Source organism: Stegostoma tigrinum, chromosome 9 (genome assembly GCF_030684315.1).
Source record: "Stegostoma tigrinum isolate sSteTig4 chromosome 9, sSteTig4.hap1, whole genome shotgun sequence".
Lineage (NCBI taxonomy): Eukaryota > Metazoa > Chordata > Chondrichthyes > Orectolobiformes > Stegostomatidae > Stegostoma > Stegostoma tigrinum.
The window spans coordinates 89,960,613-89,977,473 of NC_081362.1; the positions used below are offsets into that span (position 1 = coordinate 89,960,613).

The 16,861-nt window shown below is 44.3% G+C and overlaps 1 protein-coding gene across 4 annotated transcripts in view; it reads right to left on the reverse strand.

The window, feature by feature from the left end:
- LOC125455201 (NHS-like protein 1) overlaps positions 1 to 16,861 on the reverse strand; it is a 295,658-nt gene that overhangs the window by 67,287 nt on the left and 211,510 nt on the right. Inside the window, exon 1 of one of the 4 annotated variants that reach the window (XM_059648747.1) lies at positions 1,554 to 2,050. The exons of the other annotated variants lie outside the window; for them this stretch is intronic. Coding sequence (XP_059504730.1) covers positions 1,554 to 1,752 — 199 coding nt within the window. The 5' untranslated portion in view covers positions 1,753 to 2,050. Of the gene's footprint in view, positions 1 to 1,553; positions 2,051 to 16,861 lie in introns of those variants that run through there. 4 annotated transcript variants of the gene reach the window in all.

The following is a 16,861-nucleotide window of genomic DNA, read 5'->3' on the forward strand; positions in this document are numbered from 1 at the left end:
TATCTGGTGGCCTACTGTACTATAACTGCTAAGAGTGCTGCCATTTCTTACCTGCCACTTAATTCAAGGGCAATTAGGGATGGAAGTCACTGGCGATCCTCGTCCATGACCCATTAATTAATTTGTGAAAATGACACTGTACATTTGTGGAGCACCTTTGACATCCTCTAGATGGTTCAAAGCATTACACATCCAATGAATTACTACTGGTGTACAGTAGCGGTAGTTCTGTAGCTGCGGTTCCACAAGGAGCTGGCGAGCTGCTCATGTTGATGGACAGGATTTTGGGAGAACATCCCACTTTCATAGAAGATCCCATGGCACCATCTTACAACAGCACCCTGATACAGACTCACAGGGCCTCAGCTAAATAAGTTAGGGGAAAACTGGGGTCTATTGACAGTGCAGCAATCCCTGTGCACTGCACCACCCGATGTGTTTGCTGCTTCTAATCCATCTGTTCAGAGACGCTGTTACAGCCCCCCACTCACCGGGGAGCAAGTGGGACTTGAACCCGGGCCTCCTGGCTCAGCACACAGTGCATTGCACACAGCTAACGACAGGGGCTCTTCTGTACACAGGTCATTCAGAGAATTGGCGGCATCAGGAAAAGCACAAACACCCTTTCAAACTAGTCGCAGTACTCCCAAGAAGTCATTAACCTCAATGCTTGCAAACTACTTGATGAAAAGGAATCACGTTTTTCTTTGAAGTCACTGATAATCTCACGGTAAAATCACAGACCCAGAGAAATGCTAGATCTACTCTTTGCCATTGAACAACTGAAAGGCAGGAGGTGCATTTTGTACCGTGATTCTCACCTCTTCAGGAATAACAACACACGCACCTGGGACACAGCACCGAACATAATCAGATGTCCCAAGGCGTTTCACAGGACCATCACCCCACATCATCTGACAAGGCCATGCCAGACCCACGACATAGTTTCAGTGTGCAGACATAGTTGTCATGTATAGGGACACCTTAGGCAATCAGAACACTTGCCAAGACAAACAGCTTTAGCAATATCAGGAGCAGTCAGGGACACATGTACCAAACAGAAGGAATAGGTGCAGAAGGTCTCTTGACCCTTTGAGCCTGAATACTGGCAAATCAGTATTTTGGGACTGAAAGGTAGTCACCAACATATGATCATAAATACTCCTCTAATGTCCTGGTTTACTAATGATCTTCAGGGAAAGCAAATGTGTCATTTTATGAGCAGGTTCGATCCACAGTAAAGTCCGCCTGGGACACTGCATAAGGAACAGGTTGTGGGACACTGGGTGGAGATCCTGCTCCCTGTGGCTCACAAACCCTGCCATTCACTTGCAAAACTTTGACTGGTGGATGTTCAAGAAGCATAACATCAAAGTTGTTCCAAAGTTTGGTACCACCTGAACTTGGGGGACTTCGGAGTGATATTGGAGGGAGCAAGGGCACTTCGGAGACAGGGTCAACAGCCTCAAGGGGAGGTGGAAGTCAAAAAAGCAAAGCACATGCACAAAACAGGCAAACAGGTTCTAAGAAAGCTATCGCCCATCCCCTCTTACGGTGCCACAGGGAACGTCCTCCTCTCTTCTGGAAGCTTCTCCTCACCAGGCTGCGTTGAGGGATTACCACGGTGCCCACAGTGAGTGGGATAAGCTCTTCTTCATCGTCGCTGGCATCACCATGCAGAGAGCAGGTCGGCGGCTGCCAACATCTTGCCAGCACGTGGTCTGGGGGCAGACCATAGGCAACGGCGATCATGGCAAGAGGTGACCGTGTCTTCCCCCCTTCCCCACGGCGACAGGGAGAGGTCACCCCAGGAGGTGAGTCAGTCACAGGCCCGTGAGTATTGCTTCTCCACCATCCACCTCAGTGCTCGGGGCACAGTCAGACTCCCTCCTCCCCTCCACCACACATTGAAAGCTTGAGATTTAGGACCAGCAAATTAAAACAGGAAATGGTGGTGTTGAATTTTGAGGCAGAGGAATCGAGACAAAAAGCGCGATGGGGAAAAGGTGATTTGTTTGAAGGATAGAAACTGAATCAGTTCGGAGTGGGCTCAATTCGTTTCACAGCCTCAGCTGAACAGATTCCTCTCCAGCCTTGATAGCTGGTCCTGCTGATGCGTCTTTTCTAATCCTTATCCTGGATGATCCTGACAAGGCCTTTAATGAAATGTCTGCACCTGATGCTGAATTGCACTGGCCATTTAGAGGATACCAGGGCAGGTCAGAGGCTGGGAATCCACCTCCTGACTCTTCAAAGCCTGTCCATCATCTACAAACTAAGAAGTGTGATGGAATACTCCCTGCAAGCCTGGATGACTACAGCTCCAACAATACTCCGGAAGCTGGGCACCATCCCGGACAACGCAGTGTGCTTGACTGGCATCACTTCAGCTTCCACTCGCTTCCCCATTGATGCACAGCAGCAGCAGTATGTACTACCTACAAGATGCAACGTAGCAACACATGAAGCTTCCTTCGACTGTGTGTAGACCAGCAACCATTATTACCTGGGACAGTTGCAGCAGATACATGGGGACACTCACCCAAGCCACACATTGTCCTGACTTGAAGATATCCCTCATTTTGCTCGGTCAAAAATCTTGGAACTCCCTTCTACATAGCACCATGGATGTTCCTTTGTCAGGTGGACTATAGCATTTCAAGGCAGCATTTGATCCCGTGGCAGGTAACACAGGGTGGACAACAGTGACACCTGGATCCCGAGAGCAAATAAAAAGCAAGCAGCTGTCACACTCCTACTCTGTGTGTTTCATTCATTCACTTCTGATAGCAAATTATTACAATTACACATTGTGCAGGCCATCACGGTCAGACACATATACAATGAGGAAGGAAGTTAGCCTGTTATGCTTTTAAGTTTAGAGACCAGCACAGCCTGAAGTTATAAAAACCTATAGCTGCCAAGATTGCAGTGGAGAGTTAAGGAATGGAAAAAATAATTTCCACAAACGATGCAGGGGATAAAAATGAATCCACAAAAAAATTACATTTCTAAAAAAAGTTTCCTTTGAGCATTTAAGAGTTTTAAAGAAGCAGAATAAACAGGTCCACAATCAAGCACTGCCCAATTAGACAAAAAACATTGTCCAATTGACTGGCAGAAGGGCAAGGTCCTGTGATGATGGATAAGCCAAAGGGTCAGTGGTCAGGAGCAGAGAGCGATAGGTTAGACCCTCAGTGATACGTCCAGAGTTCGAACCAAAAGGGGGAAGAGTGAGGGCAAATTATGGGGAAATTCAACCCAACTCTGAAAGAAAGAGTTTCAAAATTTTAAAAGTAGATGAAGTGCTTCTTTCAGTGGTGATAAAAGTAGGAAATTTTTACTCCAGTCCAATGGGTCATTGGTAAACCACACCTGGAATACTTCTACAGTTCTGGTCTCCTCACTTAAGAAGAGATGTATTTTCAATGGAAACTATTCAAAACAGATCCACAGGAACTGGGAGAGGGAACAGGCAATTCAGCCCTCTGAGCCCACTCTGTCATTTAGCAGGATCATGGTTGATCTTATTTTGGTCTCAACTCCACTTTCATACCCGCTCCCCATAGCCATCTATCCGACTTTTCATCAGAAAAGTAGCTATTTCGCTCTTGAATCTGTTGATCGATTTGGCCTCCACTGCGCTCTGGGCCAGTGAGCTCCACAGATTCACAACCCTCAGAGAAGTAGTTTCTCCTCATCTCAGCTTTGATCCGACCTCCGCTCACTCTATACCTGTGAAATCTTGTTTGAAACTATCCCACAAGGGGGAGCATCCCCCCAATCAATCTCCTTTAGCATTTTACATACCACAATCAGATCCCCGCCCAATCGTTCTGAACTCCAATGAGTACAATCCCAGGCTATTCAACCGCTGTGTCTGACAGCCCTTTCATCCCTGGCACCAACCTGGGGAACCTCCTCTGAACTGCCTCCAGTGTTACCACATCCTTCCTCAAGTAAGGAGGCCAAAGTTGGATACAATATTCATTATTTAGTCTCAGCAATGCCTTATATAATTGTAACAACACTACTTTCATAATAAGATAACACAGCGTGGAGCTGGAGGAACACAGCAGGCCAAGCAGCATCAGAGGAGCAGGAAAGCTGACATTTTGGGTCAGGAGCCTTCTTCAGAATTCCTTTCATTATAAATTCACTCGGCTCATTCCCTGGTGTGAAGGTGTTTAGCTCATGAGTAAAGGGTGAACCCAAACATATTGCAGTTTAAAGGTAGAATAAGATTCTAAGGGTGTTTGATTCAGTAGATGTCAAGAGGGTGCTCCGCCTCCTGGGCGAGTTTACAGCCAGGTGCATAAGCTTAAAAATAACGGCACTCCCATTTAAGATAGAGATTAGGAGAAATTTCTTTCTCAAAGGAACATAATTCTTTGGAATTCTCTTCCCTAGGCAGCAGTGAAAGCTGAGTCATTGAATATATTCAAGGCTGAGTTGGATAGACTTTTGACTGACAAGGAAGTCCAGGATTAGAGAGATTGGTAGAAGAGTGGAGTTAAGTCCACAATCAGATCACCCACAATCTTACTGAAGGGTGCAGCATGCTCAAGAGGCCGAATGGCCTACGCCTTACATTCCTTGGGAGCAGGCATTGTGCCAAAGAACAGTTTAAACCCAAATCTAGAATTCAGAGGATAATCCCTCCCAGTTTCTCCTTCATATGCCCTTTCTCTTCACATCTCCACCAACTCCTCACCACAGCTTTGCAATACTGTTTCAGTTACACGTTTCCATATTTCGTTTGGTCATCTCCAGCTGATGGCAGCCAAGCTAAAATGTGCATGATCTTGAATGCATATGGAATATCTGACAGACAGAGAGGGAGAAAGGCTAGACTGAAATAAAACTACTGTGTCAACAGTGGGTTAAACAGGGACAGGCTGGGGCAGTAATTAGTGTTGTCTCTTGTGTTTGCGAGCACTATTTTTACAGACAAATTTTATGTTTATACATCATGAAGAAAGTAAAGAGTCCCAAAAAATCCTTGGCAATGGGAAATGATTAAAGTTATGTTTTCTATTTTTAAAAGTGCATACACTGTCATTTTTTCATTCTGAGGGGAATCGTTAGTGGCCTTTCCAAACCATTGCCTCATTTTTTTTTCTGAATGTACTCTTAACAAGGAACGTGTGCCCATTCCCCTTCTGACTTCCCACATTTATCCAGTGAGCAAGACAAGAACTGCATTATGTACAGGATCTAATGGACTCAGAATATATTTGACAGGGCGGGGTCAGGACAACAGGTATTATAACAGCTTCAAAGTGGCATTTTAGGGGAGGAGACAGAGTCAGAGAGGTTCAGGGATGGAATGTTTTGTACTTTCTCAGGGGGGTAAGCATCGTTGGCTGCGCCAGCATTTATTGTCCATCCCTAATCACCCTAGAGAAGCTGGTGAAGTCTTCTGTAGCCACTGCAGTCCATGTGGTGTAGGAACACCAATTTTGCTAGTTGGGAGGAGTTTTCAGGATTTTAATCCAATGACTGTGAAGGAATAGCAATATAATTCCATCCTGCTTGTGCATGGCTTGGAGGGGGATTTGCTTAGTAACTGAGGCAACCAAAATTGGATCAAAGGTAAGCTGCCAGAAGTGGTGGTGGAGACTGGTACAATTACAACATTTAACAAACATCTGGGTGGGTACATGAATAGGAAGGGTTTGGGGGGATATGGGCCAAATGCTGGCAAATGGGTCTAGATTAATTTCGGATATCTGGTCTGCATGAACGAGTTAGACCGAAAGGTCTGCTTCCATATATGACTTAAAATCAGAGATACACAGTGCAGATAACTTGGAGGGTTGTAGAGCTAGAGGAGATTACATGGAAAGGGGTGTGTACTCATGAAGGAATTTGTAAAAAAGGAGAACTTGAAAACTGAGTTATTGCTTAACTGGAAGCCAGTGAAGGTTGGCAGTGATCGCTCCAGGAAGGTTGGAGTTAGAAAGTGGACAAAGGGAGGTCTTGGGTCTTGAACAGGAGGAAATAATTTGCTTATTCAGTAATGGATGGCAGACGAGCCGAATGCTAATTTAACAACAGTGGAAGAGTCCTAAGGAACTGGTGATGAGGTTGAGCTGGGTGTCATCGATGTACATAAGAAACCTAATGCTGCATTTTGCATGACATCCTCGAGGGGCAGTTGATCAGAAATAAGGGTTGGGGAGGGCAAGAATAGATCCTTGGGTGATCCCAGAGGTAACAGTGTGGGCATTGGAAGATAAGCAATTGCAGATGCTACGCTGGTGTATCAGATATATCAGACTATATTATTACAATACAAGGGAGGTGGTGGCATGGTGGCAATGTCAGTGGATGAGTAATCCTGAGCACTTGGCTGATGTTCTAAAGAATGGCTTCGATTCGCACCAAGGCAGGTGGTGAATTCAACAGCACCTGGGATTAGAAGCTAGTCTAATGACCTGTTCAGAAGGCAATCTGCTGCCCTTACCAGATCTGGCCTACACAGACCTCCAGACCCACAACAATGTCTCTGACTCTTAAATGCCATCTGAAATGGGTTAGTAAGCCACTACCAGGGTAATTAGAGTAGGCGGTCAAATGATCGCCACCAACAAACGCATCCTTTGTGACAATTAACAAAAATTACACAAGTATTCAACCCTGCTACACATTAAGCCACAACTGGGACTGTACAGCAATAAAGGATAGAAGAAAAAGTAGGCCATTCAGCCCTTCAAAACTGCTCGCCATTCAAACTGATCATGGCTGAGCATCCAAATCAGTAATCTGCTTTCGCTTTCTCCCCATACCTGTGATCCCTTTAGCCCTAAGAACCGTACCTATCTCCTTCTGGAAACCATTCAATATTTTGGCCGCAACCACTTCCGGTGGCAGAGAATTCCACACGTTTGCCACTCTCCAGTGTGCTTGCTGTGATGTTTCGTGAGAATTCTACTGTGAGGTTGGGTAGGCTACTTGTGGATTGGGAGGCAGGAATTTAGAATTTGTCTTTGTAAAGTGCGAGCAGGGAATAGGATTGCGTGGTCCCTTTAAAAGATAATGTGCTTTTTCTATGCTTAGAGGTTTAAAATGGATGTCTGTGAGCAGCAGCATGAAAGTTTGCAAGTATGTAGTACAATTGTATTGAAAATCCTTACAGCAAGCAGGGCAAGCAGCAGTTTCTTTTTACCAAGACAACAAGTTTTGAATTTGGCCGGTCAATTTGAACCAGGCACTTAAATACCAAGAACCAATCAAATCTAAATCTGATGGTTTTGACAACATAGGAAATTCTATTGTAAGAAATATTGATAAGTCATCAAGGGTATAAAAGAGGACGGCAGTTGGATGGAGTTAACCGCCATCTGCCAGAGTTGACAGCTCTCAGTTCTCAAAACAGAACTGCTGGCTCGCACTGCCTCACCTATAACTTAGAGAAAGCACCATCTAAATACATACAGTACCCACGGTACAACTAGCTAACATTCCCGACACAAGAACCGACAGAGAAGGCACAGAACATGTAATCTGCCTGTAATTGAGAGATACTAAATTCCCTTTTGGTTCATCTAAGTGGGATTTGTATTTATTGGAGCAATATACCACTCGAATCTTGCTTCATTCAGGAATAGTTAGTAGTTAGAAGGAATTTATTCTGTCTGTTAATAGTTCAGTTAATTTGTTCCCTATAAAGAGTTAGACAAATCAATTGTTACTTGTTGATTTTAGAGTGAGTGTCAGGGATTTATTTTATCTAACCACTAGAAGTTTCTGAAAGGCATTTATACCACTTTTCACACTCTTTTACAGATTACAGGGCGAGGTGCTCCTCTTTGGGTGTTTCAGTTCTGGTTTGGGGCAGCAGGGATTTGGAGTCAACCTCTGCTTTATAACAATTGGTCATGTCCAATGGTCAGGTCTAGGAGCAGTGGGCGCGATTAGCAGACATATTGAAGAGGAAGCTAGTTAAACACGTGAAGGAGGGACAAATAGATGGATATGGTGTTGGAGGTCAGAAGGAGGCTGAAGGATAATGTAAACGCTATTATGGACCTGCTGGGCCAAATGGTCTACTTCTGTGTTATATGCATTTCATCTTTACAATGACAGGATGAGGAAAACAATCATTCATAGTTAGTCATTTATGTCACTTTATAATATATGCTTTCAGGGGAATTGAAAACAAATCATTTTTATGTCAAAGGCAGAAGAAATTAACTTACACTGGAATTACATGGAAAAATTTAACATTTCAGCTGCTGAACTTGAAGGAAAATGAGCCCATTTGAAAAATGAGCAGAAACATTCCTCATGGAAAAATGGGGAACATCTCTCAGGAAGCAGAGACAAACGGAAATCTTTCAAGAAGCCTGACTTCACAGAAGGACTGGCAGCCCTGAGTCACTTGGACTTATCTGCATTGCGTGTGCTGAGTGAGGGGTTTACAATCCAACAATTACACCCTCACACAAAGGGTGAGGGCCCCCTCTCAGCTGCAGGTCGAGTTAATAATCCTTTGGGACGGACCTATCCACTCACTCTCCAGGTCACGCCAGAAAAACTCAGGTCAGAAATCACAAGGGCATTGAAAGATTAGCTGTTTGATTGTGTTCAAACATTTTCATTTATTAGTTGCAAACACCATTGTTTGTGGAAAAGTGGTTGTGAGGGAATAAAAGACTGTTTCACTAAATCAAGTTGTCTGCTGTGTAGACTTGGAATTGTTATGTCCGAGAGTTGTAGGAATGCGTCCCACCAGAGATGGTGAGAGTGCGTCCATGTCCGTTTGTGCAAGTGTGGGTGAGACATGTTTGTGTGCGTGTGTGTGAGAGAGAGAGAGAGAGAGAGAGAGAGAGAGAGAGACTGTGCATGCATGTGCCCAAGTCCATTAGGGTGTGTGTATGCCTAGGACATGCATTGTGTGTGCCCATTTGTGTGTGCATGGGTGCATTGCATATTTGTGTCCAGTTCAGCCATAGAAATCTTTCTAATTTCTGCTTTATTTGCATGAGCTAACCAAGGACATCACCTTAAACATAAGCTGTTTGGTTCTTTTTATGCCCTGAGTGAATCAGAGGGTGCAGGAGGAACTGGTAATACGTTTTCAAAACAAGCACCCCAGCAACCCTGCATCCCATTGTTCTCTAATGGAATTGCTCAGGGTTAAGAGCCAACCAGCTTTAGAAACCAGTCAGCCAGCTCCAAGGAGGTGAGGAGAAAGCCATACCTCCTCTGACAACAGAAACAGAGGTTCACTGACCCGTGATATGAGCTGAACAGCGAAGCTTGACAAGGTTTCTGGTAATGTAGTGGCACTTATACTGTACTTGAGAGTATGTTGCCCTCTGCAAATCCATGATGGATCACAACAAAAGAAGAGGAAAGAATTCAGGCTGTCTGAAACAGCAGGTGCACCAACACATTCTGTCCTTTTCCTTCCATTCACCTACCCACCCACTGGTTCCTCACATCCGGCTTCACTCTTGCGAAGAAAATCTGATGAAGTGTTGCAGCACAACTCAAACTTTCTGTTTCTCCTTTTCACTCTTATGAGCGCCCTCAAAATTTCTCACTGAGGTAACTGGTGGTTTTTGAGCAACATGGCCAAGTTAGCACATCAGCCCAGGCACTGAGCACAGTCGGGCTATTTGACTACAGTGGTCATCACAAGCTGCTTATCCACCCACCCATACCACGCCCCCAAGAGGTTGGCTAGGGCATTACGGATAAAACTGTAGAACTTTGGACTGGAGTCACACAACCGACAGGTGAGGGTGCTACGCTTTCTTTGCCCAGATATAATAGAAGTGTTTCGAATGATTAAAGTCTCCATGGCAACATCTCAGCCAATAAGATTCAACTTGCCAACCAATCAGCCCTTTTCCCTCCCAAGGAATCAACTGTTGCAACCGTTTGAAATTTGGTATTCTTGCACTTGTCCTGAAGACTGCAAGACAAAATGATCAGACACCACTGAAGTGCAAAGGAATTTCTTCATCCATTGGGCAAGACTGAGGGGCTGAATGGCCTACTCCTGCTACTATATTGCATGTTCTTAAGCAAATTATAAAAGGTCAGACAAAAACTGTTTCCAGTTGTCGAAGGGTTAAGAATGAGTGTTCACGGACAGGACAGTAAATGGTAAAGATTTAGAACAGAGGGTGGCAGAAAGGGCATCATAAAGCTGTGAAGTTCACTTCCGGAATTAGTGGTCAAAACAGAAACTGTATCAACTCTTGAGATTTGATTACATTGAGTAACTGGATGAAGGAAAAGAGGATTTAGGGATACAGGAACAGGGCAGGCACATCTGATTCCAGGGTGTGAGCACGTTCCTATCCAGGGTTGAGGTTAACCATTAAGAATGGCTGTTGTGATCCATCTGTTACAGCAACAGCTGACAGGAACAGGAAGACTGTTTTGGTAGGTGTTAATGTAAAAGCTCTTGATGGACTGTCAAACAGTTGCAAGTGCGATATTTTAAAATAGCCTTCTGCCAAAAAAATTCAGCAGGAATAGAGGCTTAAAGAAAATGCTCAGTTTGGGTCTATGCAGGACAAAATAAGGACACTCCCTGAAGGCACATCAAAACCAGGCAAATGAGGCAGAAGTACAGGGGGTCTACTGAATCTCAGGGAAAGCAACCTGTACAAAATCCCAAATGCAGTCAGGGCATAGATGGCCTTACTCACAATGGATGTGTGTGTCAGACACAGCCAAATGGGACTCATTTAGTTTCGGCAATATAGGTTGACATGGACGAGTTTGACCGAACCATCCACATCTATGCTATATGACTGTATGGTTCCTCCCAGATGTGTTTTTGGCCCTGTAGGTCCTTATATAGGTCTATTAAAGCACCCAGCACTCGAGATGAAAGTTTATAAGCAATACTCCAGTCTTGTGCATGGCTGCACAGTGCTCCAGCCTGCAGAGATGTTATCCACAAACGCAGGGCTGCTGGAAGTAAGAAGCATAGAAGCCAATTTGCACACAGCAAGCTCCCCATATATGGAGACCAGAACCAATCAGCTGCCACGGTGACACTGACTAAAGGGTAACTATTGGTCAGGATCCTGGCTCTTACTCAAAACTATGCCATGTGCCTTTTAAAAGGGCCGATGGAGACTTATTTATGATTACACCTGAAAGACAGCACCTCTGGCAGTGGAACAGTCCCTCAGTAGTGCACTGGAGTGTCACCCCCAGATCTTTGTACTCTAATCTCCCCAGTGGTATGTGAATCCACAATCTTCTAAATAAGAGACGAAGTGTTACCAACGGTGCCACAGTTAATGAGCTTGTCCCCTTTAAGCAATTCCTCACTCTCCTCACAGTGTTTATTCCATCCGTTTTGTTGCTGCCTGTTAAGTGCTGGCACAAGGCAGATTAGAACATTACATCAAACTCTGCAGCTCCAGTTGAACTACATCTGCAAACTGTTAGGGCTGGCAGATTTAATTTTCCACTCTCTGTTCTGAAGAAAATGCTTTATTTTGGGGAAAAATGTTGCAGAATCACCAGTAAACCACAGGCATATGACAACTTGCAAACTAATGGCCAGCAGAGGATTACCGTTAACTATATTGGAGTCATAGAGTCTACAGCATGGAAATAGGACCTTCAGCCCAACTTGTCCATGCCGCCCAGTCTTCACAGTTAAACTAGTCTCATTTGTCTGCATTTAGTCCATGTCCCTCCACACCTATCCCATCTATGTACCTGTCTAAATGGTTTCTTAAATGATGGAGTTGTAGTCAATTCCACTCACCACCCTCTGTGCGAGAAAAATTGCCCCTCTGGACCCTTTTGAATCTTTCCCCTCTCACCTTAAACCTATGCCGTCTCTTTTAAGACAGCCTCACCAGGGAGAAAAGCTGTTGATTACCTACCTTACCCATACCTCTCATGATTTTATAGATCTCTATAAGGTAACGCCTCAGACTCCTACATTCCAGGAAAAAAGTCCCAGGCCATTCGACCTCTCCATATAATACAAACCTTCCAGTCCAGGCAGCATCCTAGTAAATGTTTTCTGCACTCTTTTTAGTTTAATAATATCCACAGCATTTGGAAATCATTAGCTTCCACTTACATTCCATGGTTCACAATCTTAATCTACCCAATGCATCTTACAGCCAATGAAACAGGTTTGTTTTGAAGTGTTACTGATAATGTAGGAAATGCGATAACCAAGTTGTACACAAGAAGTTCAAACAAACAACATGACAATGAAGAGATAATTTTTGTTCAGAGATGTTGGCAAGGACACTGGACTGAGCACCCCATGCGCTGCATTAAACTGTCCCATGCCTTGTTTTTGCCTCCTGGCACTCTTCTGACTGAGGGGCAAGAATTCTACCCACTGAGCCACGGCTCGTGCCCATGGAACTATATAAAGACACTTTTATGGTCCTTATAACACTGTAGTGGTCACTTGTATTTAGGTCCCTTCTACACGGGTATGTCGCAACACTCCTGAATAGGTCGATTTGAAAATATCTACAATGAATCTTTCTTTGAAAAGCTGCTCAGGTTGGATGTCCACTGAAGTTTTCAAAAAGGAATTGGGGAAAAGGGTAATTACAAGTCTGTTAGGCAAGAACTGGGGAAAATAAAATGGAGACAGATGCTGTCAGGGAAGAGCGCTATTGAAATGTGGAGATTGTTTAAGGAATGCTTACTGCGTGTGCTCGATATGCTTGTCCCTAGCAGGCAGGGAAGATGCAGTCAAGTGAGGGAACCTTGGTTCTCAAGAGAGGTCGAATGACTGGTTAAGAGGAAGAAGGATGCTTATGTAAGATTCAGGAAACAAGGAGCAGAAAAAGCTCTCGAGGGATACCAGTTGTCCAGGAGGGAGCTGAAGAAAGGGCTTAGGAGAGCTACAAAGGGGCACGAGAAAACCTTGGCAGATAGGAGCAAGGAAAACGCCAAGGCTTTTTACATGTACGTGAGGAATAAGAGAATGACCAGAGAAAGGGTAGGGCCGATCAAGGATGATAAAGGGAGCCTAAAGAAATAGGGGAGATCCTTAATAAATACTTCTCTTCAGTATTCACAACTGAGAGGGACCTAGTTGTACAGGAGGACAGTGTGACACAGGCTGGTAGGCTAGAGGAGGTCGATGTTAGTAAGGAAGATATACTAGGAATTTTGAGGAACTTGAGGACAGATAAGTCCCCCACCCCGATGGGATTTATCCAAGATTCTATGGGAAGTGAGGGAAGAGATCGCAGGGCCTTTGGCGATGATCTTTTCGTCCTCACTGTCCATGGGTATAGTGACGGAAGATTGGAGAGAAGCAAATGTCATTCCCTTGTTCAAAAAAAGAAACAGGTATAACCCTGAAATTACAGGCCAGTTAGTCTTACAGCAGTGTCGCAAATTATTGGGAAGGGCTCTGAGAGATAGAATTTATGATCACTTGGAAAGGCACAGCTTGATTTGTGATGGTCAGCATGGATTCGTGAGGGGTAGATCATGCCTCACAAACCTTACTGAATTCTTTGAAGAGGTAACCAAACACGTGAATGAAGGTACAGCAGTGGATGTGGTAGATGTGGATTTCAGTAAGGCGTTTAATAAGGTTCCCCATGGTAGGCTCATGCAGAAGGTAAGGAGGCATAGGATAGGGGGAAATGTGGCAAATTGGATTCAGAATTGGCTGACCCTTAGAAGACAAAAGGGTGGTAGTGGATGGAAAATATTCAACATGGTGTTCAGTTATGAGTGGTGTACCACAAGGATCTGTTCTGTGTCCCCTTCTATTTGTGATTTTTGTAAATGATTTGGATGAAGGAGTGGAAGGGTGGATTAGCAAGTTTTGTAGACAATACAAAGGTGAGGCAAGTTGTGGATAGTGCAGAAGGTTGTTCTAGATTACGAAGGGACATTGATAGGATGCAGAACTGGGCTGAGAATTGGCAGATGGAGTTTAACCCAGAAAAGTGTGAAGTAATTCATTTTGGAAGGACAAACTTGAAAGCAGAATACAGGTGAACGGAAAGATTCTTGGCAGTGTGGAGGAGCAGAGAGTTCATGTCCACAGTTCCCTGAAAGCTGCCACCCAGGTGAATAGAGTTGTTAAGACGGCGAACGGTATGTTAGCTTTCATTAATAGAGGATTTGAGTTCAAGAGCCGTGAAGTTATGCTCCAGCTATACAAAAGCCTGGTTCGGCCACATCTAGAGTATTATGTCCAGTTCTGGTCACCTCATTACAAGAAAGATGCGGAAGCGTTGGAAAAGGTGCAGAGGAGATTTACCAGAATGTTGCCTGGAATGGAGGGAAGGTTTTACGAGGAAAGGTTGAGAGAGCTAGGGCTTTTCTCTTTAGAATGACGAAGGATGAGAGGTGACTTGATAGAGGTGTACAAAATGATCAAAGGTAATAGATAGACAGCCAGAGACTTTTTCTTAGGGTGGAGGTAGCTATTACGAGGGGGCATAGTTTTAAAGTGAATGGAGGTAGATATAGGGAGACGTCAGAGGTAGGTTCTTTACTCTAAGTGGTTCCGGCGTGGAATGCATTGCTGGAGAAGGCAGTAGAGTCAGCCTCATTACGAGCTTTTAAATGGCTATTAGATAGGCATCTGGATGATAGTATAAGGTAGGGGTCAAGGTTAGATAGACCTTAGGATTAGGGTAAAAGCTCAGCACATCGTGGGCTGAAGGGCCTGTACTGTTCTATGTTCTATGTTGACAGGTTTTAGTCGTGCAATGGTATGGAAAGTTGAGTAGCCCAAAACAGATAAACGGACTTGTGATGCAAATCAGCCATTTTCTGCTTGAACGGTGCTTTGACGAGACGGGCTGAATGGCCTCCTCCTGTTCCAATGTTTCAAACACTTTTTATCAAAGGGTCATGCCAAAATGCCAGAAATACTCAGCACTTCTCATAGCACCTGTGGTGAAAGGTAGAGTGAATCTATCTATCTGATGATCTCCTGTCAAAACGTGAAACATTAGGATAAGTCTTGGGCAGGTAAAAGGCAAGAGAGTGAGACAAGAACAAAAGGAAAGATCGTTATGAAGACAGAAAATGGGAGCAATTACACGCTAAAGGAGTTTGTGGTGCAAGGTCAAAGGTTGTAGTAACAGTACAAGTCAGGATACAGAAGGAATGTCTAGAGGATGTATGAATAGCAAAACAATGACCTGCCACCATCCAAAACCAAAAACAAGATTAAGACTGAAACCAGCAAAGTGAAAGATACAGAAAACGGTTTGAAACTGTTAGTCAGCTCCTTGGCTTCCCAGGAGACTCAGAAAATTTGGCATGTCCGTAAAGAGTCTTAACAAACTTTTATACATGCACCATGGAAAGCATCCCATCTGGATGCATCACTGGACGGTCTGGCAACTGCCCAGGGCTGTAAGAAAATACAGAGTCATGAACACAGACGAGTACACATGCAAGCCAACCTTCCACTGACTCCATCTACACTTCCTGTGCCTCAGAAAGGTAATGAACATAATCTCTTCCAACCTTTTCTAGTGGGCAGAAGACACAGAAGCTTAAACACTCTTATCAACAGACCCAAAAACAGCTCCTTCCCTGCTGCTTTTAAACTTCTGAATGGACCTCTCAAATTTTGGATTTAACGTTGAGCTCGCTCTTTGTGCGCCTTCTCCGTGGCTATTACATTGTATTTCTCATTCTGTCCCATTACTCTGATGCACTTTGTGTGGTATGGTCTGCCTGTACTGCACACAAAACTTTTCACTGTGCCTCGGTACATGTGACACGACGAAATCAAATGAGGCTGTAAACAGCTTCATCAAAAGATGAGATGCTGTTCCTCCAGCTTGTGTTGAGAATGATGGGAACACTGCAGGAGGCTAAGTATGCAGAGGCCAGTGTGAGAGTAAGTTGGCAAATTAAAGTAATCCTTGGCTGGAAGTTTGAGGTCATGCTTTATGGCCAGAATGGAGGTGTCCACAACGCAGTCACTCAAAGAAAAACAGCAAACGCTGGAGAAGCTCAGCAGGTCATTTGTTCAGTTTATGACAGGCTAACATCAGAAGCCACTAGTTTTGTTCTCCATTCAGCAGAACCTATGATGAGCATGTTTGTTGAAAAAGATACAGTTCAGAAGACATCAGTGTTGAGTTTAAAAGTAAAGTTAGTTTCATTCCTAGAAAAGGGATTCAGGGCAGTTTAGGGAACAAGTCACTTCAGCAGAAGGGTTTAGTTTGTGAAATGTTCAAGCCAGGAGAATAGGATTAGAAATCTAGGTTATTAGAACTAGAATTATAGAATCCCTACAGTGTGGAAGCAGGCCATTTGGCCCGAGTCTACAATGACCCTCCAAACAGCAGCCCACCCAGACCTATACTCCCTACCTTATCCCTCTAACCCGGAATTATCCATGGCTAATCCACCCAGCTTGCACATCCCTGATTACTACAGACCACTTAACATAGCTAACCCACCTAACCTGCACATCTTTGGACTGTGGGAGGAAACCGGAGCACCCGGAGGAAACCCACGCAGACACGGGGAGAATGTGCAAACACCACACAGACAGTTACCCAAGGCTTGAATCAAACCCAGGTCCCTAGCGCTGTTATGCAGCAGTGCTAACCACTGAGCCACTGTGCCACCAACTGGTCAGGGTCTCAGAATCGTGATAGGCTCAAGTCAGCAAATTTGGAAAGGGCTCACCGATCAGTTTCCACAGCCCATGTCAAAGAATATGGAAGGATTTGGTTAAGTAGAATCCTAAAGAATTGAGATTGAGTGGCAGCTTCTCTAGATTTGAATCTTTGTAACGAACAGTGTTTGGAAGCACATTGAAACATTGTTTTCCAGTGCATTGAGAGATTATTCTAAGTGCCATCTATAACTAGATGAATTGCTTCTTAAAATTTCTTCTTTG